The following is a 27,263-nucleotide window of genomic DNA, read 5'->3' as shown; positions in this document are numbered from 1 at the left end:
TTGTGATACAGACAGGGAAAATGATACAGTTCTTGAGTTCCATCAAATTTAATGCCAAACTGCCACTCTGAAACAGTTCTTTAATAAATTTTAAATAGTGAAATAACATACAAGTAAGGAGGAGCTCCTTGGATACTATGAGGTGTAAGTATACCTGTCAAGTCTAAATCCTTTTACTGATACAATAGCAGCTCCCCCAGTAACCAGAACCTTTATCAGTAATGTGCAAATTTACAAGGGAATGATTGGATCAGTATCCTGTACGGATTGACACCAGCCTGAATGTTGCATGCCAGCTCCAATAGTTGTAATGCAAAACGATGTGTGTGCATGCATAGAGATAATCTTCCTGCATGGGGGCATTGTGTTATGTTGTCTTTAGTTAATGGGGGTGAGCTCTGGCATATGCTGATGCTAAACTGGGGAAACTGTATGCAAATGCTGCTGATGGTGGATCACATCATTCCCAATCTGAAGAAACGCAAGTATGGAAGCCTCAATCCCTGATTCTAGGCCTGTAATTTGTACCCCGCAGAGAAGGTATCTAACCTTCCTATTTTGTCTTTTTTTTTTTTTTTTTTTTTTTTTTTTTTTTTTAGAAGGGGAATAATGATGCTCGCTAACTTGTGAAGAGGTAGGAGAGGACAGCTATGTTAACTGATCTTAACAAACTGGGGTTCACAAAATGTTGTATAGATGCAGGAGAGGATGTTTAGTAAAAAGAAAACCTTTCAAATTATGGGAAAGGGAATCCAGGATATGCAATTTCTCTTTCAAAATCAGTATCAGGATATTTGGAGGACAGGCTATCACTATTATGTTAAATTGTGCTACCTACAACATAAGCTTCTGTCTTTGCTAAAGCTGCCAGTTTTTATAAACAACTGAAGACAGAAAGGGTTTACTAAGAATAATGTTGAAGCCCAAAAGAATCCTGCAGCCTATAAATCTTAATAGAGGTTCTGAGATTCCAATGGGCTGCATGTGTCTCTTTTACCCAACCTCACTCCATCTTGGCTCCCCTGTGATGACTGCAATTTTCTTGAAACAGAGGCACGGTGACTTGAATTTACTCATGGCACTATTTGCCTACAAACAGGAATACATGCATATAACCTATGCAAATCAATAAAAGCATGTCAAGACCCCTTAGATCGCAGTACTCTGCTAAAATGCAATTTATCATGCTGCAAATGAGAGTAAGAGACTAGGTAACAAATAGTGTCTGATCATTTAACTAGCACCTGTTGTCATGCATTTGAAAACTGCATTTTTCATTTGACGTACAGTAAATTGCATTTTCATATATATTGAATGGAAGGGGGGACTTGGGGATGTACATATGCAGGATTTTATGAACAATGGGAGTTTTACAGCTGCTTGCTTGAAGAGGTCATATCAGAGTCTAAAAATCTATTTGTTCAGTTGTTGGGAATGCAAAATGTCTCTAGCTATTTAGAGAAGAATATAAAGTGAGAAGTTTCTAAGATAATTCACAGCATTGATAAATGTTTAATTACTCAGAAAAAAAAATGTTTTACATAAATATGTAAATCCACAGTGGTTTGTTTTTATTTATCTATTTAAAATTCTAAGAATGTGACAGGCTGAGGAGAAAGGGACACTTAATTTGTTTAGTACCTTGTTCGTTTCTCTCGTGTCCACATTCCTCCCCACTACATCCCCTTCTTTTAAGACTTTTTTTCAGAGTTTTATGATTGATTGCAAATAATAACCTTAGATATGTGCGCAAGAGAGCATGCAAAGGCTGGAGAGAGATTTCTGTGTTGAAGAATACCCTTCTGCAGAATACCTAGAAAATTTGTTGGCTGGTATAAAACATCCAACTCTGTTGGCTGTTGTTTTTGCTGAGATTAATCCAGTTATGGATTATTCTGCTGGTATTTCTTCTGCTTCATGAAGAAGTGGTCTTGGGGACACAGGAAAAGTATATACAGCAATACTAGGGTGATAAAGGTCTTTTCCCCTGGACGAATGTCTTTGCAAATGCTCATGGATTTTGCTACCACACTTGAACAAGAACCTTTTGAACACTTTCCCTATATATCTCCATCTGTATGTCATGTAGTTCAGTTCTTGGACTTGACAAACATTGTGGGTAGGTGTCAATTTTGTTTGGCACAGAAAAATAACATTTATTTTCTTACCTTTGTGATTATTCTCTGTGCATTAAGGAATTTAGTTTCTTGTTGTTGTTGTTGTTTTTTAAGGTTCATGTGAGTTACTAAATAGGTCTGCTTGAGAATTTCACTTGGGATTTTTATAAGTTATAAATTACTTTTAATACTGTCTGTCTAAATAAGAGATTCAGAAGAATTCACTTGCTCAATATTTGTGACAGATTAATTAAACTTCTTTTATGTAATAAGGTTGGAATACTACTAAGATTCTGAACGTCATTGTCCTGCTATTTTCACATTAGTACTAGTATCAGCTATATTAATTAATTTGTGTAGATTAAGTTTTTTCATTCAATCTGAATGTTGTCCTAATGTTAGCTATAAAATGGCTTTATGAAGTGTATGTGCAGTTTTATGTCATAGAACATTTGTGAGGTTAGTCTGCAAACTGAAAATTTCGCATTTCATTTGTATACATGTATGAACAAATGTCTTTGTGTTCCATATTGTGCCAGTTTGCCTCCATGACACAGTATACTTGTGGGTTTTAAAAAACAACCACAGAAATGAAAACAGACAAAAAAATAAACAAAATCAGCAAATCTTCTCTTCTTCTGTCTCCTGTAATGACAATTGTGTACACAAGAATATTTTTCATAATATTATGTTTTAAGGATTTTGTGCTTTGTAGCCAGACTGAAGACTTATATTTTTAACTTCTGTAAACGACTACTTGCAGATTTCATTGATGATTTTTATAGAAATGCATTTATTGTTTTTTTTGTTGTTGTTGTTGTTGTTTTTTTAAACAAACATGAACATAATATCTTTAGTGACACAAATATAGAAATACATAAATTTTAATAGTCCTAAGAGGTTTTAGTTTTCAGATATTTTTAGGAACATAAATGGGAGTGATTGAATTTTGCTAAGTTAGGTGTAAATGCTTATTTGGGGAAAATCCATTTGATGCTTATTAACAGCAAAGAAAATTCAAGCAGTGTAAAGATGAACTGGTTTGCAGTATTTCAGCTTGATTTTACTAGCAATGAAATGTAAATTGTGTTATGGTGCAGAAAACTATGCCAAGTCATGGGTTTTATTTCAGATCATTAGTATGATGAGCATGTTGTGTTTATGTGAACAAAACTCTTATGAACACTAATCTGAATGGCTACTTAGTCATTTCAATCAGTTTGTAATTATTGTTTGGCAACAAAAATACCAGTTTCATCCAATAAAACTCTGTAGCCTTATATAATTATTTTCCTAATTCTTTCCTTCCGTGTCCTTGTTTTGGTGTCATGCGGTGGTGCAGTAACTCATTTTTTTTTTTTCGTTTCTAATTTTCGTGTCCCAGGGGGTTGACCTCTCACATGATGCACAAACGTATATAGGGAGTACCCTTACTTCGCACACAGTGGAGCATGTACATATGCTTGAAATAACAATCAAGATACTGTGGTTCCAGGAATTAACACCACTTTATTTGAAAAGACAAGAGTGTTATACAGCTTATGTACGTATGTGGCAGTCTTTAAGGAACAGAGAGTCTTTTAAATATTTTAAAATAGGCGTATTTTGAAATAGCATTTTTATACTGTGTTTATGATTTTTGTTTCTTTGGTTTGGAGGGGTGTGGTTTTTACACTAACCACAACTTTCTGAAGATACAGAAGCCTTGTTTAAACCCACCATAGCCTAGGAAGGTAACATAGTGTTATCAATAGCCACCTGTGCAGGGGGATGGCTTGAGGTTGGTTGTTTTCTGCTGCCTTCCCGCACCTGCCAGGTCAATAGCCCCACTGCCTGGTCAGGCCTTTCCCTCAGGTGCAGCCAGGGGTGAGGGCAGCCAGGCAGGGAGGTAATGAAGCTTCCTGCCCGTGAGAGAGCAGCTGCAGCTAGGGGTGAAGCCAGGAGGAGAAATGTTGAGGTAACTAACTTTCTGTGGGGTTTGCTGGTATTAAAATGATCTCACTGTCACGAAAAAGATTTGTCGTGAGAAGGAATTGATTTTAGATGTTGTATTTGGCCTGGCTGGAACATAATTTTCTTCATGGCAGCTTGTGTGGTGCTGTGTTCTAGATGTGTGACCAAAACATTGTTGGTAACACAGCACTTGGTAACATGTAGCTCAAACGTGTTTTGAGCTATGGTCATCTGGGGACTTACCCAGCATCAGGGCCTGCCCTGAGTCCCACTGTCCCCCAGGGCAGGGACTGGGGCTGGGAGGAGATGCAACTGGGCAGAGGACCCAATCTAACCACAGAGGTTTCCTGTGCTGTGAAACCCCAAACTCTGAAGTAAAATGGGAGAAGAGAGGGCTTAGGGAGGTGAGCCATCTTCACTCAGGAGATGGCTGGGCACCTGCCAGCCCATGGGAGGTGGTGAGTGAGTGCCTTTGCATTTTTATTTTCTTCCTTACATTTCTCCATCACCTACTAAGCAATTTTTAGCTCACCCCACAAGTTTTCATTTACTTTTTCACCTTCCCCTGTCCCATGGAGGGAAGGGGGAAGGGAGCAGTCGGCTGTGTGGTGTTTAGCTGCCTGCCAGGGTTCACCCACCACAGAAGTGCTGGAAACTCTGTAGTGGTGGTGCAACTTCAGTGCGAGTGGAATCAGCTTTTCTGCACATGTGTATTTTCAATACTCGCCTGTCAGTCCTCTCTTGACAGAGATTGCCTTTGTTTTCCTCCTTCCCGGGGAAAAGCCACGTACCAGAACTGTTGCAGGTGGAAAAGAGGCAGGCAGCAGATCTACTCTGGGGCTGGGGGAAGAGCAAACACCAAAGAGCAAGTAGCATCTCTGAGTTGTTTTGAATCCCGTAATACTTACAAAGATAAAAAGTATCAGTTTCTTCTGAAGGCACATCATTTTCTGTCTTTTGACACCATACCTACATGTGGGGAGAGAATAACAGCAGTGGAAAACACTGAAGTTGGTATGCTCTTCTGGCTTAAAAGCTTTTTTTTTTCCTCCTTGCCCCATGCCTGGGATACTGGGGATACAAGGAGACCTTGAATTTTTCTTAAAAATATTTATACCTTAGTTTTTGTATAAAGATGTATTTTCTTAATAGATGTAGAAAATCTTGTTGGAAATCCTTGATTTTATATGTTTAAATTTAAGGTTTGTTTACAAAGGAATAGATGATTTTTGCAGAAACACTACCACAATCATGCATGGAGGCACCAAGGAATTTTTTGTTTTCTATGCCTCTGTTTTACCTCATTTCCCCACCTATTTTCAGCTTTGGAAACTTGGACCTTTAAAGTTTGCAGTGCTGTCTCACAGAACAGATACTACTATGCTGTTATGAAATGGTCCAGAACTTGATAGTGGCAGTTTAGTTATATAAAATTACTGGTTATGTACTACACCTGAATTTTAGAAAAGTCATGACTCCAACAAAAGTTAAAAGTATTGCTTGAAGGGGTACACACAAGATCAGCAGTATAAAAAGTACAGAAGTCCAGGAAATCAGAGAATAAATGTATGTCAAAGTGCAAAGGTATAAAAATATTGAAATGAGGTTTCTGTGCTCTTTTCACCAAGAGCAAAATAGGCAACTATTTTTCTTTTTTGCCTTATAGGAGGATTTTTTTTCCCAAATGGTTGAATATGATTTGGAATTATAGCTTGCTGATAAAACTCATTTTGGTATGTTTAAGTTTCAATCTGATCTATTTCTTTGTGTCTAGAATACAGTCAAATGTCTTTTAAATGAGAAATATGCCAACTAGGATTGTTTTGGTGCAAAGATTTCCATTTAGTTAGCAGAGAGAGAAAGAGAGAATTTTTAAAATAAAGCATCTTTGAGTTGACTGCAAAGGGAATAGAAAACATATTTTAAATATTTTGACATAAGAGGTCAAACGGAATTGTTTCATTTTATTGTTTCAGTTTTTTATATTTATTTTCCATTTGTATGGTCTACCCGATTTAAAAACTTCTAAAAGTAGTTGCTCTTAAAACTAACCACTTTGACATTTATTTGTAATATCAAGCAAATGCTATGTCTTTGCCAGCTGTGCTTTTTTTTTTTTTTTTTTTTTTTTTTTTTTTTTTAAGTGTAAAAGGCCGCAAACTATTCTTGATACTTGTTCTGAAGATAAATTAGTGGCTTCTAAATAATGCAGTGAACCCTAATTCTCTTTGATTAGTAGTGAGTTAGATGATAGCGACCCATTGAAATTGGTCATCAGCATAAATAATGAGTGAATGAACTGATAAAATGCAAAGTCACCGGCCATCATAAATCAAATGAAATCCACTTTCTCTGGAAGTCACTGAAATTAGAAGTCCATGCTCCTATTAATTATTTTGCCTTCTGAAGACGACAGTGTTATAAATCAGCCTTGAAAGGCACTTCACTTAGAAAGCTGAAAGAGTAAGACTGCCTGCAAATTGTTTTGTATACGCACCTAATTGTTTCTTAAGTAACCCACCTTTTGTAGTATGACTGCTGAAAAGCAGAAAGTGCACCCAAAAGTGTAGATTAATGAAAGTAACAAATACTGCTGTAAGAAAATTATTTGGTTGGAGTAATAGCTGTACCTTCTGCTTTGGTCAGGCTGAAGCTGAGTTAACTGTCCTTGTTAGATAGGGCTCCTACAGTCAATCTGGACTTGAGTTTATTCTCCTTTATTAGCTAGATATAATTATATTGCAATAAGAAACTTGTTAATAAAAAAAAAAGTCTGGAGGAAGGGAAAATGGACATGTAGACTGGTTTAGTTCAAAGTTGCACTGTGAATGTAAGCAGCATGCTGTAAGAATTTGCAATGACAGGTAAACAGTTTCTTGCAGAAAACGTATGTGTATTTCTGTATTTTGTCTATGTGAGTGTGTATATATTTATATGTGAAGACATATGTATGTATGTTTTTTCAGAGAGACCAAACTTTCTCTTAAGTAATTTAACACTCCTTGCACAATATCTTATTTTTTCTTTTGTTGTGTTAGAAATTCCATATGTGTATTGTTCGATCATGCCCAAAATGTGTCTTCATTCATACTGCTAGTCATTTACGGAAATATGCAGGATTGGCTTATGAATTTGCAAATGTTTATTCAGTGTAAGAACAAAATATATTTTAAGGTTTGTTCATCATATGGTAGCACTTTAATTTCTGAAGCCTTGTAACTTGCACATTTATTGATGCAAATGCATTCAATACCATCCTTACTGTATGCATGCATCAGATCTAAAGCTCTATATTTCCATTCCCTTAAATATACAGGATTTATGTTTTCAAGTATATTGTTTAGTTTGGGGTGTTTGTAAATTGGAACATAATATGCGAAAATAAATGCCTTTTGCTTGAAATGTGTGCAGTGATATCAGGACTAGATCTAGGGGGAATAATACGCAGGTGACTTTTTTGTCACGATTGTAGTTCTAGAACAGTTTTCAAAAGGAGAGTTTATCAGAGGTGTTACTTTGTCCTGTGCATTGCTCCTTTCAGTGAATAGAGTCATGAAAAGGTCAGATCGTTTGAAGTAGTATAGGTGTGGAGCACAACAAAACAGCATCTGTTTTGTTGTGCTCCACACCCTCCACCCCCCCCCCCCCCTTAATCAGGGGATTAAAGAGGCAGATACAGGCATGAAAAACAACGTTATTAAACTACTGGTTCAAAAAAAAAAAAAAATAATAAAAAAATTACTTTTCCCAAAGTTTTGAGTCATCTGAGCTGTGAACACCCTAAAAAGAACAAGTCCTGTATTAAAAATGTGAAGGAGAACAGTCTCCCATGAAGCCGCTTGATCTTTCAAAGGACTGCTGTCTCCTGTCATGGAAATTAGAAATAGTTTTCACTGTTCTCAGCCAAATCAAAATAAATTGGGTGAGGTATGGAGGAATGAATTTATTAGTTGGTATAGTAGAATCTTATTTAATTCCTGGTTCAGAGTAATTTTTAAAAATTATTTTGAATGCAATATTTGCTTAAATATGTTACACATTGCTAAATTAAAGAGAATGGCTTTAGAATCTGGATCAGTCAAAATGTATGTTTATTGTTTGTTATGAATTTGTCAGCAAATTGTGCTAGTGAGAAGGCTATCTTTGAGACTAGCTTTATTTTTTATTGTCTAATATGTTCCTAGCGTGATTATTTATAACCTATTGATGATGAGAGAATGTTAGAACAAAAAGTTTCTTTGAGAAAGAGCAAACAACCGTACACAGGCAATTACTGAGGTAATTGAGTTACTTACTTTAAAAATAAACTTAAGTTGCAATAGATTTGCTTCTACAAAGGTATTTGATTTGTATGTCAGTACTAATTAGTAATGGGTGAGTGTAAGGAGCAGTCCAGTAATGCTGGCTGAAAATGTCAGTCCCAAGGCATCACTGCAGATACCTCTTTCGTGTCTTCTGTGAAGTGGTCTTGTGTCAGTGTTTCTTATTTTTGATTGTCAGTGGCATTATTTTTGAGTACAGTAGCCTGCAGTGAAGATTTTCCTTCATTCAGGTGCACTTTAGATGAATTTATGTTCCTGTTTTACTGACTTGTAGATAAATTAACAATCAAAAGAAGCAAAGTTGTGAGTCTACTGAAAAAGCATTAGTCCCCATACAGCTTAAGAAGGTACCTTATTTTAATTGCATTGACCCACTTAATGAGTGAGACATTATTTAATAGAGGGTGCTACTGAAAAGTCTCTGAGTTGCTTCTGTCATTTCCACTTAAGAATGAGATGATCCTCAGAAGTAAATTGCTGTCTTAAGCTTTGATACATGATAATGAATTTGGTTCTCTTACTAACTTCAGGAACAGTTACTTAACCTATGTAGTGGTTTTCTTTGCAAGGCAAAATTGATAAATGATTAAGTAGTTCCATTGTCATCTCTGTAAGAGAAAGGCGATCTAAGAAGATGGCAAGACTTACACCACTCTTCAGGTCAAGAAATGTAGATGTTGTCTAAGAGAAGAAAAAGTGGTGGGTTTTGTTTGTTTTTGTCTATAGGAGTGAGCCTATGTAATCAATTTCCCGATTATAGGAGTAAGCGCGTAAGCATTCACTGTAACGTTTCCCAGTGAGACACTGACAAATAAATAAAGCAGACTCTACTGGAACATTTTCAATAGTTGCATTGTAAAGATAACATCCAATTTTGAGCATTGTGAAAGTATCTGATGGCAGCCTGAGGTGCAAACTGTTGACAGTGCCAATCCCCTTTACGCTGCAATGGTAAGTGACACCTGACCATAGAGTACTTGCAAAAAGAGCTCCGTCTATTGCAGAGGAGACCTACAGGGGTAATGCAACGGACAGCCACTTTTTAGAGAAAGTTTCATTCTGGCCATAAGAACTAATCTCTAGATTAAAAGTCTACCTGGTGACTTTTTAAAGTGTCTGTAATATGGTGTCTGCTCAGCTTTTCAAGATGCCTAGCTTTAAGAAGTGTATAGAAACTTCTGTTTATTTACCTAGGATATAATTTATTTGAGAGAGGTGTTTTTAAATGCCTGTGGATTGGAGACTGAAAACATACCAGCTTTGGCTGTAGTATCATGGCGTGTACACTTCTGCACGTCCATTCTAGTAAAAGCAGGGTCTTTATTGTTCTCTATAAAAAGTCCCTAACCTTGATTATCAGCTGGCATACCCATTTTAAGATTGGTATCCAAGCAATTGGAAAGGCTTCTGCTTCTATATTGATAATCATATGTGGTGGAAGTGAACCAAGAATAAAAAGGTTGACCTGTCTTCTTGTATCAGCTGTTTTAATGCCATCTTGTGCCTATTAATGGAATTACCAACATTTGCTTCCACCATGGTGCCATTGGTGGTGGAACAAACATGGCAGGGAAATGCAAAAGAGTAAAAATCCAGTTCTGAGGCTTATAACAGATTTTGATTAGTTGTGCTGTAATACCTTACAGTATTGCGGACTATTTGTGGTTTCTGTGCTTTATTAGTTTTGAAGTGCTAACAAGCTTATTGTAGCTGTCTTTGTATACATATATCTTGATGTTCTAAAAATAGCAGCTAAAATAGATTTAGTATTGCTGCACAGGAAATTTACCTATGTAACCTGCTGTTAAATACTTGATAACAATTCTCTAACATTATTAAGAAAACACACTCCCTCTTTAATTGCTTTTAAAGAAGTCTGCATTTTTGAAAATTCTGAGATCTATACAGAATTCTCCACCTGTTCTTGGAGGTATTTTTCCAAACTATCTCTCAGAGTATCCATTCAAAGTGCTGAAGGTATGTTTTTGTTTCACTTTATGTACTTATGTACTTGTTAAGGCTGTCATTTGTTTTTTTTTTTTAATTTAATTTTATTTTATGGGGAAAATGTTAGATGCCCTCTTACAGTTGGGTAAAAAAAAAAAAAAAAAAGGCATGAAACTTTGAATCATGAAGTGAATAAGGAGTTAAGTTTCTTATTTTTCTTGTTTGATCTTCGGTTTAAAAAAATAAAAAATAGAAAACCCTGCATGTAAATATATTTTTATGTATGCTAAGCGTAAAGATAGCTCTGTCCTACCATATTGATTTATTAGATTCTCTGACATTTTAGTTGTGGTCGTTATGTTATATTTATGAGATGAATGTTGGATTCCCTCATTATGTTATCCTCATTTATTTTACATACTTTTATGGCTGGTTGTGCTCAGCTTTACATTTAAAGCTTTATTGCAGCTGTTAGTGTTGGGGGGAGGGGGAGGCAAGTACTTATTGATCAGAATTTACGTGTTTACTGTTGTAATCATGATTTATTTAATCTCCTTCTACATATAAGGTCTTTCTGTGAAATAGAATATTGTATATCAGGAGGTCTCTTCACCTGAAAGAGGGCTTTGCTGGTAGTGACCAGACTTCTCTAGGGGAAAATGTTGAACTCTTCATGATACTGATGCTGAGATTTTCCTTTATATAAAGAGATGCAAATGGTCTTTATAATTTCATATTTTATTTCCATTTGCTTTGCAGTTGAGATGAAGCAGTGTTAACACTGGAAATGAACATATGTCATTTAGTCATTTTCATTTAATCATCGCGTGACCACTTCACACCTTACTGGATTTAGTTTCACAACATGCTGTGGTAGCATTGTGTGCGCTTTTTACGGCAAGGGAAGTGGAAGTCCTGAGACTTCATCACCTCAGTAGAAGCTGTAAGAGAACCCATGCTAGAAGTGTTCTGAATGTTTCCCTGCTAAAAATAAGGCTGTTCTGAGAGTTTATGAGGTGTGCTGGAAAAGCCATACCACCATTGTGGCAACATCCTTCTGAAAACCAGAGCTCAAGTAGCTTGAGTAGGGTGAAATGGTGTGGTGGTGGTGGTGGAAGTGGTAATGTAGCCGAGAGTTTGTCATATGTTCTCTAACAAAACATATGCATTTCTGTATCATATATTGGGATCTGGCCCTTGTTTTATAAACGCCTACTTTTGTAGATGAAAATAATTGATGTGAATGCGAAGTAGCTATTTTTATGTAAAGCATTTTCTACTGTGATATTTTTACTTTGTGTTTGATAGTGTACTTAAAATCTGGCAGTGATCCTAAGAAATAATTTCTTATTTAATCTATACCTTCCTTTTGATTTTCTGGGAATAATTTATTTGGAATTGCAATATGCTATATAAATTCGTCATTGTTTTTACAGACTCTGAGTGTAGTGAGCAAATGATTTCTAATCAAGATTTCTAGGGTACTGTTCATAATTAAGCTTAGTATTGTGTATAATTCACTATACCACATTTTCCAGTGACAGCCATGTAAATTAGATATCATCACAAGGGTTCTGGAGATTTATATTGTTATAAGGATATACTGTAGCCTCTTCCTATAAACTAAAATGTATTTTCCTGGCATGTAGAAATCCTGTAAAAACCCAGGTTTTGTCATCCAACGTTTTTACATTGATATGTATCTGCTCTGTAATTTGCAGACACGTTTTATGGCTCTTTGGTACTCAGTGGTGCTTTTCCCACCAATTGTGCTTTGGCTAACGTTGAGTAAATAGACACAAATTGGAAGAATGTATGTCTTACAAAACTAAGCATTAATTATTTTGTTTAATACATCTTAATATTATTCTTCTGTAGAACTGTATGCACAAGTACAGGATGTACTCTGACAGTAAGTCTCTTACTGTGGAATAATATTCATCCCCAAACTGTCCTTTGCATCTTCTGGCATTTGATTTTCAGTGGTATGATTTTGATTTCTGACTTTTTTTTTTTTTTTTAAATACGCACACTTCTGAAATACAAATTAGTTTTTTTTTTTTTTTTTCTTTTTTTCTCTAATGAATCATTATCATGTGCTATCATCAAAGGTTATTCACTGAAAACTTGAGAAAAAGGCAATGAAAACTAATTTTGGTTGTTAATGGAAATGTATTTTTAGTCTTAAACAGCTTCCCTGAGCAATAATTATAGTTATGCCTCTTGGGTGTTTTTGGACTTTTAAATTTACATCCAGCAGTTCTTTTTCATTTAGTAGTTAATCTTTTACAGAACACTGCAAGTTCGTACTTCTGCCTAACATTAGGAGAGTCACGAGAGTATATTCATCTGTCTTTCCTTTTAAAATATGGATGTAAGTGTTTTTTTGTGTTACTAAGATATGGCTGTGTCAGTACTGTATATGAGCTAAAGTATATACATTAATGTGCTGTTCAGTTCTGAGTGTCAAAATCTCTTGTAGATTTGAAAAGCATAAATTCAATCATTTCATTTAATTTGTGGGGATTAGCAGCAAGATATTTAGGTACCCTTGTATAAACCAATTTCTGTTAGCACTAATACAATTTCTGTAGAAAAGTAGAAGTATAAAGGATATATTAATTTGGGGTTTAGAAGTTAATGTAAGCTATGTTATTACATAATAAATAAAGACTGAATTAGTAAAGCAATATTTCACTACTGAAGTAGATGTTAAAGGATGAGTTTTTTCCACCTCCAGTATTTTCATGTACAGTTGATAATCACATGCTTGCATAAATCATTGAGATATAAATCCTCCCCTCTCTGCTGGAAGAGAGTTCATTTTGAAAAGGGATTGATGTGTGCCTTTTCATCCAACTTCCAGCAAAACCTTGCCTGCTTGTTTTAAGGCCCTTGTGACTAAGGCTCTGGTCCTCTAATTACAAGTGGAAATAGGCCAGTAACACTAATTTAGGTGTCTCAACCTTGTTTACTTTAAGTATGCAGTTTTTCACAGTTTAAGAAATGGTTAAAATTAATCCTGTGTGTGGTTACTGAGAAAAGAAGCAGGCAACAAATGTCAATAAATCTAGATCTGTTTGAAGCAAACGTCACTAAATCTTAGTCTTGACTGCTCTCTGGTAGTGTCAAGAGCTGCTCCGTAAGATGAATTTGAGGGGAGGATGAAAAAGGTACCATATTAAACCACAGCACTGATAAGTTTAGTTAAGAGGCAGAAGATGTGTCCTTGCAGTGACATTCAGTGGCCGATATTTGTTTCCCTTTAAATAATATGCTGTACATCTATGAGAATGATGGCTTGGTGTTTGTGACATTGCATCTTCACCAAGGTTACTGGCTCCAGGACAGGCAGTCTCTCCTCTCTTTCTCTCTCACACCCTGTCAATAAATATCCACTTGTCTGAGGAAGTGAGATACAGATTTTACAGCTGACACCAGAGCATCTTCATTTCCAGAAGCAATGAGTTTCAACACATGTGAAAGTGAAGTAGGAAAAAAAATTAAAGGGATATATCTTTCAAGTCTTTGTCATAGGAAAGCACTTGCCCCTTCCAGACAAAAAAAGAAAAATCCAAGGTTTGGCGATGGTATAAAATTTAGTCTCTCAGTTAAACCTGGTTAGAAATGTCTATTGTAATAGTAATGTATTAAACTCATGCCAAATATTTTTTTGTCTTAAAAACAAATAAATATATTCATCTTTCCATATGTATATTTTAATATATATTTGCACTTTAAAAGGGAAACAAAATTTAAGAGCATAAACTGTGGTTTTCTGTTGTTATTTCAGCTTCTTATTTCACAATAAGAAATTCACATTCACTGTTCTTTTTCACCACGCTAAGCAACTTTCCCAGCTCAGCTAAAAAGAAGGAAGGAGATAAATATGTACTAATGTATGTATGGTTAGTAAACTGAGGATATATAACATAGATATTTCTGCAAAAATGGAGCTTTTGAGTGAAACGTTATGTAGCAAAACTAACAAAGCTCATTCAATGTCTTCAGTTTTCTTCTAATCTGTAGCCTATTTTTTCCCTGAAAAAACAACAAGAACAACAAAAAAAACCCCACACAATTCTGTGGGAATAATTTATTAATCTACCATTTATTTAATCTCTAATTCTCATTTATGTCTTCTTAACATCTGTGTATAAAAACATACTCTCGTATTCTTTTTTTGATTTTTGAAAACTTAAATGTGTTAAGTGTAACAAGTCTGAATTACTGTTAGCTGGTACCGTGTTGCCCATCTGATCTCTCCTGCTCTCCTTCCTCTTTCCCCTACTCCTTCTACTCCCCCACCTGCCGCCTGAACTGCAGCTGAGCACTGATTATGGACCAAGTCCCAGTTTCTTGCCATTAATAGTATCAGCACAAGAGGTAGGATTAACGTTTTTCAATGGCTTTCAATGTGCTGTTTGCATCAGTCCAATAGCCAGCACCTGTTTGTTTTTCAAGGAGCTTTGGTTAGCCATGACAATGGCAGAGATGTTGACTACATCCATAGTACTTCTGCAGCCTGGGTGCAGCTTTCCTGGTAGGCTCTTACTGCACTTCCACCAGGGGCTGAGGAGGTTCACTTGGGTATGTTGTGCTTCTGTGAGCAGGGCTAAGGAAAGTTGTCCTCAGTATTATTTTCAGAGCCTGGCTTGGGATTTTCTGCTTTGCATCAGATTCAGGGTACGTGTATTGACACACAATGTGTGGTAGTGGCTTGCTGAAGTATCTTAATCTCCTAAAAGAAATCTTTGAAATATCCTGGCTGGTAAACATACATTGTGTATAACTCCTTGTTAATCAGAAATGTGGATCAATTGAGAGCTGGTGTTTCCAGTGAGAACCATGTCCTGGAATCATAGAACCTGTGCAGGATGGTACTGTGCTATGGCAGGAATGTCTCTGAGATACAGGCTTGTATTTCCTGCTGTAATAACAGGCTTGTAGGCTTGTATTTCCTGTATATCTCAGGTCAAAATAGAAATATATTATAAAGGTTTCTTTAAGTTATCTCATGGAAATTGTCTACTGGGTTTTCAGTTATGAAGCAAGCTATTTTCAACCATTTAAAATACGGCTTTAGAAATTATATTGTGTTTAATCTTAAATTATAATAAAGGAGCTGTGGTTGTATGTTTGGTTGCAAGAAAACCTGGAAGTAATTTCCTCCTAAGGTTTCTAGGGAATGTAAGTTATCTTTTGCTTCCCTATTTCATGATGAGAAGCTGTCAAAGATGGTTATTTCCTTTCTTCCTTCTGCCTCTTTTAAAAAGGAGAGACGAAGGCTGTTTACAAGCCTTCTGGATGAGGCTTATGATATGGATGTGGGATTGGTAGGTGTCAGTCCAGTTATGTACAATAAGGTTTCCTATAACGTGTTGGAGCTGCTGACCTGCAGCTCTGCTTCTAAGAATGTTAGGCTATGGGCTAGTCTTATTCCCATGGGTAAGTTGAACAGGTGAAGATACTAAAGGTGAGTGGATCTTGCTGTCAGCACTCATCTCAGGCTTGCCATGTTGTTTTCGGATTGGATTGCTAACTTGTGTGCATCTTCAATGTTTGTATCCACATCAAATTATATCATTGCTCTCCTAGAGCAATCCATTTCTTTCAATTTTGTATTACCTCTTGTTTTTTGGTCTTGTGGTAAGCAAGCACTGGTGAAAAGCCTAATAAGAACCTTTCTACAGCTTTACTGAAAACTCCTGTGTGAGTCAACTTTTAAGGAATTTATATTGTTTGTGAACTTTTCCAAATTGTAAGATTCTGAGAATTAATTTGTAGTGGACAGAAGAATCTTATGCCTGAAAGCAGAAAACAATGAGGTGCTCTTGTTGAATGATGGAGGATAAAGGGTATGGTACTCTTTAGTTTTTTAAAATAGGAAGAGGAAAAATAAAAACTCCTAAAAAACAAAAAACCAAACCAAACAAACAAAAACAAACAAACAAAAACAAACTAGGAAACCCATATGTGCATAGAATAAAAATAGAAAGGGAGGAGATACCAAAGAAATTGCCAAATCGTTATGCACCAGGTAACCATATGACCTGTGCGTACTGCAAGGATAAGTAGTTCTGTTTTTTTGTTCTCTCAAAGATCCTATGGATTACTTATGAATTCTTTAAATAGCCTTTCTCTGCTATACCCAGGAAGAAATCTAGATGCCCTCTTTTTTAAAAAGTTACATTTCAACCTGTGTAGAAAATCATATGATGCTCTTATATGCATTGATTTCTGGTGTATCAAAGTATCATTTGCTGATCTTTCATAACAAAAAATGTATATATTTTTTCTCATTAGTTTCATTTAATACTGCAGCTTTGAGAAGAGTGATAATTGAGTTCTGCCTTAGATGTCAGCAAAGAGAACTGTTAATTTACAGGGTCAGATTTTATTCTTCTGTTACACCTTTGTAATCCTAACCGTAGGTTCTTCAGAAGTGCACACTGAGCTAAGTTAGGGCAAAATGCAGCTCTCAGTGACTGCCACTGGTGTGGTGCAATGTGCTCTGGTGTGTTAAGTCTCGGTTCAAATTCTCAGCCTGGGTTTCAGAGGTGTTCACACATACAAAACTTCATATTAACTGTAAAATGAGTAAGTAGAAGAAAAAAATGGACAAATATATACTCTTGTCACAACTTCCCATGAAGCTCATTTTTTTATTTTATTTTATTTTTAATCTGCTTATCAAACACACATTGTTGTTTCTGATCTATTCTGCACCTGTGTCTTTGTTACCAGGAATAAATAGTTCCTAACTGTAGTGAATTTCAGGTACAGCTATGTTTATCTTTTTTTTTTTTTTTTTTTTTTTTTTTTTAAAAAAAAGGAAAGAAAAAAATCAGTCTGGTATATCTAATTTAGAACTGAATCATAGCCCTTGGATTGATCCAAACAACGTCTCTAAAGTGCTTTGCACATTTACTGAGGAAGGTGAATATTTTTATTTTCAAAAATATTTGCACAAGGCCAACAGGCTATTATGATTATTGACTCTCCAGACCAGTAGTTAACAATTCTGGAGGCTACTACTGGGGCTCTGGTGAAAGTAATTCTCACTTTCAAGAATTCTTTTACAGACATGTTCAGGTTTGTTGAAAATGTTTCTCACTAATTTATTAATGCATATTTTCTTTTGGTAGACAAAGTCTCTCATTGACTTGTGCATTTTTTAGTTTTGACAAATGGTGACTTTTCACTGTGGTTCCCAGGGAGCTGTGTTCAGTTACCACTTGCAGTGAGATGTAGTGCTCCCTCCCTGGGTGCCACTTTGCCTCCCTGCTCCAACTAGGGCCCTTGATTACTCATCTGTTTATGGGTGCAAAACCAAATACGTAATTGAGAAAAGAAATGTGATGCAGTAATGATTGCCGTATATCTTGAAACAGATATAAAGTATTACCTGGGTCTTTAACCAGCTTTCTCTTCACTGAAGGTTTTTTTCTAAGTGTGATTATCAGGAGATATAACAATGCTGCAGGAACAAAATATACCTTATGTTTACACTATAACTGAATTATTCTTGCTAATTATAGTAAGTATTTTTAGTCATTGATATATGCAGCCACTAAAACACTGCATTTATCAACTGAGTGTTTTTTTTCCTCTTTGGTTTTGATGTTGCCAGTGTATATTTAATCTCAATTTATTTCTACTAGTCATTGTTATATAAAACCTAATGCATGGAAACACAATATTTATCCCAGCAGCTGTTAAAAATCTGTGGATATGGATTAATGTCAGCTTTTAAATGTGTAGTGCTTTAGTTAATTCCATCCAAGGACAGATGATATCATCCACTAGGAAGGAATATATTAAAAGCTGTCAGCCAGAAGGTAGTAAAAGTAGGTGATATGTTATAAGGAGGACTAAAAGGTCATTCAAAGAAGAGATATTGCTAATAAGTCAATTAAAATTTTCAAGCTGACATTTTACAAATTTCTGTGTAAGCCCTAAAATGTTTTCAAAGCTAGCAAAATTCACTTCCAAGCTTGGAAAACCAGGGGTCATGTAGAACCTCCACAATTCCTTCAGGAAATGAGCAAAATAGGAGCTGACTTGTTTAGGTTAAGCCATCAAACACTTCAGCCTTGTGAAGGCCAGCTGTTTGGCCAGGTTGGTGTTGTCTGGACTGGATTCGTAAGACTGCTATAAGTATTGTGTGTGTCACATTGCAAATACACTTCAGTAGGTGTCTTCTCCATTGTCCTGAAGTCCTTTCCAAGGCTCATCTGCATTATGTGCAAGTGGCTAATTCTGTATAGGTAGGTAGGGACTGTGTACAAATATGATTGCTTAGATTTCATCAGATGTGAGAGCAAATAATTTTAAATTTAATGTCCAACTAGCAGACAGTCATTGTATATTGTGCATTGTGGAAATTTATTCTGGATGTGTTTCGATACTATCTAATTGTGGGGTGCAAAGGCTCAAGATTAAATGCAGGTGGAGGTGGGGACAGAGTCTGTATTGCAGAACTAAGCCCTCACTTTCAACTTGTGTTATTTTTCCCTCATTTTAAGTTTGATAAAAAATAACTAAAACATGAAAAAAGGGAGTCTCAGTCCAACTAAAGATATTGGTATGTCTGACTGTGTGCCTCAGTGGAAAAGGAAAGTACTTGAGTACATTTCAATACCAGGCTTAATATTAAGAAAATCTGGCACTAAGCTTATTTACATCTTGTGTTCAAGGGCAAAGAAGGAAATATATTTAATGAATATATTTAATGGAAAAAAAGCAATTTCTTGTACTTAACATTATTTAAATCCCAAGGAAGGTATATAGCAAATACCAGACATTTTGATTTAGTATTTTGTTTATGGATGAGTTTAAAAAATAATAATAATCAAAACCCCATACTTTATAGCTTGTAGTATATAGCATAAAACATTTTTTCCATGCTGTTGAAATAACTTTTGCACATTTGTTGTTGTGAACTCTGTAGCCATGTGGTGACTGAAGGGCACTGTATTTGCTTGAATTTGAACGTAGGGTCTAAAACATACAGAAAGCGTTTTGTCAGTTAGAGCCTTAGGCATGGGATCTCAGAGTTACCTTTTACCAGCTGAAATGCAACTCTGGCTGCTTTTGACAAGTTTTTTTTTGTTTGTTTGAGACCTGGACTATCAGCATAATTCTTGGTAGTGTGGAGATTCTTCTTATTGATTCTTTTTACTTATCAGTCAGGAGGGTATCAACGAAGTGCTTCAGTGGTGGATGATCAGACAGTAGTAGTCAGATTCCAGTTTCATGTCTGAAATAAACGTTTTCCTATTTTGCAAACTTCACCTGATAAGATTTTTTTTGGTGACCTTCATACAGAATAGATCTTTTTATAAAGATTTTATTTTAAAATCTGTCTAGCTTATTAACAGAAGATACGATGGCTTTATATTTAAATCTGCATATTTATCTAGAAAAGGTGGCTGCAGCAATTTCACTCTAGATTCATACTGTAAATTACCTAATTCAGTTTTGCAATGCAAAAAAGAAAGCGATTGAATCAAGCCTCTAGAAAATATGTGGAGGCTCTACTGCAAAGTCTTGAAAATACGTCATCAAGTTTACTGTAAAAAACAAACAAACAAAAAAGCAACCCAAAACCCAGGGGCATTGTTTAAGAATTTGATAATACACTTTGTAACACATAGAATACGTACTGGTATTTGAAAGATATGTTTATGTCTGTGATTTTCTGCATGCACACACTATGTGCATATCTATAACAAAAATATTATATCATGTCTGTATTCACTAATCTAACATGATTAGGTTGGCCCTGCTTGTTTCACTTGACAGGCAGGCAGTGACATCAATCAAAATTTCTGCCATTCATGTTGCTTTTCACTGTGCCAGTAAGAGTCCTGACAGGTTTCTTTCCAGCGGGATAGCAGTAATGTCAGGATTTTGGTTTTTGCAGTGTGGTAGGATATTCATCTATATGGATCATTTCTGTATTTAAAATGTCTTCACTTAAGCTTGTGTCTAAATGGCATAATGTTGTACATTACCAAGAACACCTGAGTATCTCTTAATCTCAAAAGTTTTATGTTCTAACCCAAAGGGTAATTTGTTTCAAGATTGGGCAAGCATTTTTTACATGTGACTAGAATGTGTCATGGTGAAAATCTTTTTGTTTTTCCAAGTAGTATTTGGAATTTTTTTGTTATTTTTTTTTTGTTGTTGTTTGGAAAGGAATGAAGTATTGATAAAATAATGTGTTTAAGTTTTGTTACTTTCCTAAAAAGTTGTGGTTTAAAACAAAAATTTTACTTTCCATTGTTCCCTATTTCCTATGCATTCTGAAATTACTGCAAAATAATAAATCTGCTATGATTATCAAATCCAAGGAAACCAAAACAAGAATTAATCTTTGTTAGGTAATCTGTTGTCTTGAAACCATTCCAGATACTCCTGATAGTGTGGAGCCTAGTTGTGCTCCATATAGGTATGCAAATTTTCTTCTGTCCTTTCCTAGTGCTGCGAATTAGAGTAAACTTTCCATCTGCTGTGCTTGAAAGCATTTCTATAGAGCTAAAATTGTGCCTCTTTCTTCTGAAAGATGTGAAGAATGCCAAGGAGAGAAATTCCCAGGAAATTCTGTACATTGTACAAAAAATTGACACGGCAGCCTGATGAAGGACAAAATAAGGAACCCAGATGGAGCTGTAGTTGCACTGGTACAGTACATCTGTGGCTTCAGCCTGCAGCTGCCGTAGATGGGTTGCAGAGTTGTGTTCCCTTACTTCTTGAGGTAGAAGCAAGGTGGGAGGAGGAAAAGCAAAGAAATTAAAACCTTGAGACAAAAATGTAGCTGAAGTCTCTGGTTTTCTGTCAAATTCCTGTTTACATTACGCAGCCTCTGCAGATTCTCAGCTTCTACAGCTAAGAGCCTGGCGTGGCTGAGAGATGTTTATGCTCCCAGAGCGGTGGTCTTTCATGTGCATGTGACTGAAGCTTGGTTGTGAAAATGCTTTCTGCTTTCATATCATCTCCTTAGAACCATGGACACTTTTCCAATTCTAGTCTCTTCTTGTGTTCGTGCCTGTGTGGGGCAAAGACCTCAGAAGTCTGAGACTTGAGGGTGCGTTCTGGCAAAATGCTAGTCAATGGGTTTGAAAGTAGATAAAGGTGACAGATTTTATTTGTGTTGTCACTGATTTGATTCATTTTATGTATCTCATACTCTTCAAATTCTTTTGAAACTCTATTCTTAGGCAATTAATGACAATTGATACTTCCAGTAGAAATACTAGTTTTTCTCTAGAGAAACTCCTAGTATGCTAAATGCAACTTTGATCGCTAGAAAACATCTAATGTATTTTAGAAGGCTTTTAGAAGAGGTGGAAAAATATTTGCATAGGTCATATAATATATACTATGTATTATATAGTATTATATCACCTCAGTTTATCTCAAAGAATTGAATTGCTTAACAGAGTTATATCCAGTTAAACCATGGATGAAAGATGGCACCAAGATTTTTAATAGATATCTTTTGATGCATATGACTGCATTGTGCCTTTAACAAGCATTTTGGTTCAGCAGATTAATGAGCTAAGATTTTTTTTTTTTTTTTTTTTTTGATGGTGCATTTGATAGATAGTTGCTTTATGTTTGATTTTCTGTCCTATCTCACTTAATCCAAAATGCTACTTAGAAAAAGCATCTAGTCTTTACTGGTGGTTTTTAGAATTTTTGTATGCCCTACCCATGGGATGCATTTTTACACAGACTGAAGAAAGCTCAAGTAGAGTTTACTTCAGATACTTTATTTCTGGAGCTTGCAAATATAGTGAATAAACATTGATAATGTTTCTGTTACCAAGAAATAATGTTAGGCTGTTGTAGTAGCCCTTTAGTAATGGGTACTATGCTGTAACTGAAATATCTCCTTTTTAAGTGCCAAATCCATCCTGTGCAGTACTAAAGGCTGAGGGAGGTGCCAACTGGGACTTCTCTCAGCCATGTAAAAGGTGAATGAGGCACTCCAGAATGGGATCCTAAACAGCTGGAAAAGTGAAGAGGACATGGTTCTATGACTACACTGTATTTGATCTAATCAAAATAATGTTCTGCAGGTGCATATATCCTAAATGAAACTTTGTAATTTAATCCAAACCTGTCCACATGTGTTCTTTCCTTTAAAAAAAAAAAAAAAAAAAAAAGGCAACAAAAGAAAAATACAGCTAAACTCTCTATTTCATGGGTAGGATACTTTTTTCTTTTCAACCAAGAATTATGTGGTGCCACTAAAAAAGTTTACATGTTATTTGTGTTAAAATAGCATATGTTTGTCATAGTTTGCTTTGTTGTTTCCATTGTGGTATTTGGTTTAAAAGCCCCATATAAATCTGTTTCCTATCTGAACTGTGTAAGTGGAAGCCCCAACTGAAGATGTGAATTGACACATGAAAATAGCAAGTTTCTCATCAAGCAGAGTGATTTGCCCAAATTTAAACATGAAATCGATAATATAATAGTACCTAATGGTCTGTATTTCTGGCTGCCTACATCAATCAGTAATTGTGTTCCAAATAGTGTACCATTTCTGTAAATCAGTGCAGGTCTTAGTTATTGACATAGTGATGACACCTACATGTAACATAAGAAAAAAACCTGTCTCAGCACAAACCAGTTGAATCCTCCTTAAATCAAGCAAGATTTTGGATGAATTAAGTGATGAAAACAGCTGATGGTTTCCTGGGAATCATTCGTAAAAGCTGTCTCCAGAGCTGGTTCGCCTAATCTGCTGTGCTACCTTTTTGCATGTTTTGATACGTTGAGTCATTCCAATTCTTACAATGATGGAAAGATTATTTTTTATAGAAGAAGCAAACTTAATTGTAGCAGCATTTAAGTGTGCTCTAAGTGTTGTAATGAATTCTGATTCATACATTGGTTATATAATAATGGTCTTGCAAAACCCCTGAAAAATGCCCCCTTTCACCACAAATATATATATATATATATATATATTTATTTATTGTATCTTATTTTTTTTATTTTCCTTTTTCCCCCGTAATAGAATCATAAATAAGGTTGACTACTCTGGATTCTATTACTATGTAAAAGCTATTTTAAAACATCTAACCATCTGCTTAATGGCTGGTAATATGTTTCTAATGGTCACTCTTGATAAGATACTTTCAATTTGCTACAGTAATAGTAATCAAACAGCCAAGCACATTCTACAGCGATGTCACTGAGATTGTTCACCAGTTTCCTATCAGCAAAGGGTTGTTATGGTCTTTCAGAGAAAAAGAACAGCAGCTTGGGAAGTTTTCTGTTTAAACATCATCTTTTCCTGTGTGAGACATACGGATCTGAAATGTGAACTTTACAGATGGTTTTCAAATTTTTTTCGGTATTTATGGGTCCGGGTGTTGTGGTCTCTGTGGTTGTAACAGGTCAGTTTAATTAATAATTGTCCTTTTTTCCTGGATGATATATGCTGAATTGCTGTCATCTAGGGCCTTGCATTCTTTTGTGTGATCCTGGCAGCTGGTGACGGCTCTGCAAATTATGAGTTTCTTGGCTTAAAACAGACTAAATTGCAGACAAAACAAGCTATCAGCTGAGTAAATACTGCACCTCTGTTTGGCTTCAGTGAGAAGAAGGAGATTAGCGTGAGTACTTAGTGTTCATAATTACTAGTAAGAGGCAAATAGTAGGCTCAGGCTGACTGGAGATTGTTCCATTATATCCAATTAACACCCACTTGATTATTGTTAATTACTTGTGTTGGATGACAGAGGAGTAAAGATGTCATACTTCAAACATACAAATACCATCTGGGTCATCAATATGCTGACACTGATAATATTATGCTCCAGTCTCAAATGCTGCTAGATATTTTCTCTGCACAATTTTTAGACTTGACTGTATTTATTCTAAAATTTTTCCTTAAGTACGCTGCTTACATAAAGCTTTTTTCTAAACAAAGAAAAAAACAATAAAGAAAAAAGCTATGTATTTTTAAGTTTCAGGATTTAAAAAAAAATAATATCTGAACACAAGACTACTTCTGAGAATAATTTTTTTTGCAAAGTCTTTGTTATGAGGTACCTGACTGAAGTTGAGACTCACATATTCGTGGTGGACACATAATGTGTTTGTTCTTGCAGTGTCAGAGTTGGGATTTTCAAGTTTGATATGTTGGGATACACAACTTCTTTAAATTTATTCAGAGATTCCAACATGAAAAGTTGAAATACAGTGATGTATTATAAATATTATGGTCGCTTTTCTTGGATACTGGTAATGTATTGTGATAAATGACTGAAACTAATACCACAAAAAGGTGAGTTCCCCAAGCGCAATGAGTTAATGAAGACCTTTCTCATTTTACATTGTAATATATATTTAAACAGTGAAGGAACAGGCATTAGAAAGTCTATTGAAATAAGGAATTCCTAAGTATATTTAAAGATTTAAATAGGGAATTGAATATCTTGACTAGTCATTTGGAATCTATAATGTTCAAATAGTCTCCTTTTAAAGGGCATTCACAGCATTAAAAATCACCTTCCAAATACTGTAAATATATATATTTTATAATGAACAGATATCAGTGAAATGGAATATTGTCATAGGATAATAGGTTCTGGCTGATGAATGCTGAAGCAGAGCCAAAATGCTCAATTTTAAGGTATGAGACATTGATCCCATGACAACCGTTTATTACAATTTACTTTTATTTCTATTATTCCACCTGGCCGATGTGGATACCATTGTTTTGTCTGAATGGGATACTTAGAATCAGCATGTACAAATCCGTACCTATCTAGGAACTTCTTATTACATTGCACTGCTACTCAGAACATCACAAAAACAACAACTGTCAGACTCACTTCCTACTTTTGCAAAATAATTTCTTCTGCTGAAGATGAAAAATGTTATCAGTGTTGGGTCTGGAATGATGGAGAATGATTCAGCATGCCTCCAATATGCAGCATTTAAATATGCTATTGTAATGTAGAAGAAGCCTTGTAATGTAGAAGTAGTAGATAGGACAGCACATTTCTGTATTTGTTCTTCTGTAGTAGTGCTGTACTAACCTTTGTGATTTTTTTTTTTCTTTTTTTTTGGTTTAGTTTTTCGTAATATGTCAGTGACAGTCATTCCTTTAAGTGTACAATAGTTGAATAGTTGGATGCATCTCACTGCTAGGTTTTCCATACTGTAAACTGTGTGACTCAAAAGTCTTTAGTGGCCCTTGGTTTTCTCTTGTGTTTATACAGTGCCCAACAGAGGCTGTTCCTGACTCTTGGTTGTACTGGTGTCTAAGATGACTTATATGTGATAATTTGATTGCTCATTTCAGAGCTTGGGTAGAAACAAACCATGTTGATCTGTATTCCTGAATCGAAATTGGCTGAATTTACAGACAAGAAAAGTAATGTTAAAACCTCCTAAAATTCACAGTTTCTAATAGTACAAAGCATGATGAATTAGGTAGTCCATCCTGTTATTTTGAGGTATTCTTTAAGGGAGTGCTTAGGAAGTTTTACTTGATTTAACTTAGATGTAAGTAATATTCACAATTCAAAGCAATGGTTTAGAACTTGACTGAATGTCCTTTTTGTGAAGTAATTATTCTGATTTCCTTACTAAATGTTATTTTATGCACTTTGTTTAATAGCCTCTTTTTCTTTGGTATGGTAGAATAGTGATAGTGTCTTCCATCACTTAGGGACAGAATATAGTCTCTGTTTGGTACATTCACAGCTTATCATTCAGGCATTAGAGCAATTTTTTTTTTTGTTCTGCACTTGTTCACAACTGATATATTAAAACAAACTATGTGCAGACTTTTTAACTAGATTTTTATTTATTTATTTATTGCCTTACTGTCTTCTACGTGTCTTATTTAGGTGGCAGGATGCACCATGTTCTTGTGTCTCTTTGGATAATGATGTGTACGTTGGCTGTACAGGGATATCATGAATGTGGTGAATAACTAAAGTCATTCCTGTGTATATGATTATCACTCCAGGCCAATTTAGGACATTTTGCACATTAAAGGATCTTTCAGAACCCTGACATGATCAATACAACTAGAAAGTCATGTTCCACCCCCCACCTCCCAAGCTTTAACTACTCATTTGTTTTTAATATTATAAATAGTTTTCAAACGCTTAGCCATTCTGTTTTTGTTTATTTGCATTCCTTTACATATCACACTGAAGAGGCACATAATTTCATGTAGTTGTCTTAGAAACGTTCACGTACTGTATGATCCCCTTTGTGATTTGGAGCTTCTTGAGCCTGGCTACAAGAGCAAACTTCCTTACACTCGAAGCTTTACTGGCAGCATCTTACCTGTGCGTGGTGCATGTACCAGCTGGGGGAGCCCCCACCGGAGGCAGAGTTATTTGTTCAAGCTCTGTTTCTACATTGATGTGGCCAAAGGCTGAGGATGCAGAGCAAATTAATGATTGTCAGAACTGAGAGCAAAGAATAATCTTTATCTCTATTGGAAAATCCCTTGTCACACCACTAGAGACAAACTGAAAAAGTTCTCTTTGCCTCTGTATTCAAAGATCAGGAAAACACTGTGTGAGTCTTACATTGTAAGTAGAACATCTTGAATGCATCTCTGAAGTACCAAAATAATGCTTGTTTTATGTTAAGTAAAAATATTAATACTTTAGTATGAATAATACGAAAAGTTTTTATTTGTATGTATTCAGTATCACGTGCATTACTCAGTTTATTTTGAGGAATGCCTATATTAGCGTTTACTCCTTTGAGGGAAGACGACACAAGTGTAACATTGTCACATCTTTCATCATTATTACTTCTTCCTTAAATGATATGATTTGTGACAAATGTGAACATTAATTACAGTTAACAAAGCAATGTAACATGAAGTGTTCATATTTTAAAAAGCATCCAATCAATGAGATTACAT

General features: G+C 35.4%; 1 protein-coding gene across 9 annotated transcripts in view; it reads left to right on the top strand.

Annotated features, from left to right (window-relative positions):
- The window catches only part of LRMDA (leucine rich melanocyte differentiation associated), a 694,799-nt gene that overhangs the window by 264,292 nt on the left and 403,244 nt on the right, over nt 1-27,263 (top strand). For 2 of the 9 annotated variants that reach the window (XM_035329288.1, XM_035329290.1), the window contains one exon: nt 4,847-4,939. The exons of the other annotated variants lie outside the window; for them this stretch is intronic. In XM_035329288.1, the coding sequence (XP_035185179.1) occupies nt 4,847-4,939 (93 nt within the window). The remainder of the gene's footprint in view (nt 1-4,846; nt 4,940-27,263) is intronic. 9 annotated transcript variants of the gene reach the window in all.

This window comes from Oxyura jamaicensis, chromosome 6 (genome assembly GCF_011077185.1).
Source record: "Oxyura jamaicensis isolate SHBP4307 breed ruddy duck chromosome 6, BPBGC_Ojam_1.0, whole genome shotgun sequence".
NCBI lineage: Eukaryota > Metazoa > Chordata > Aves > Anseriformes > Anatidae > Oxyura > Oxyura jamaicensis.
This window is presented reverse-complemented; position numbering and strand designations above follow the sequence as displayed.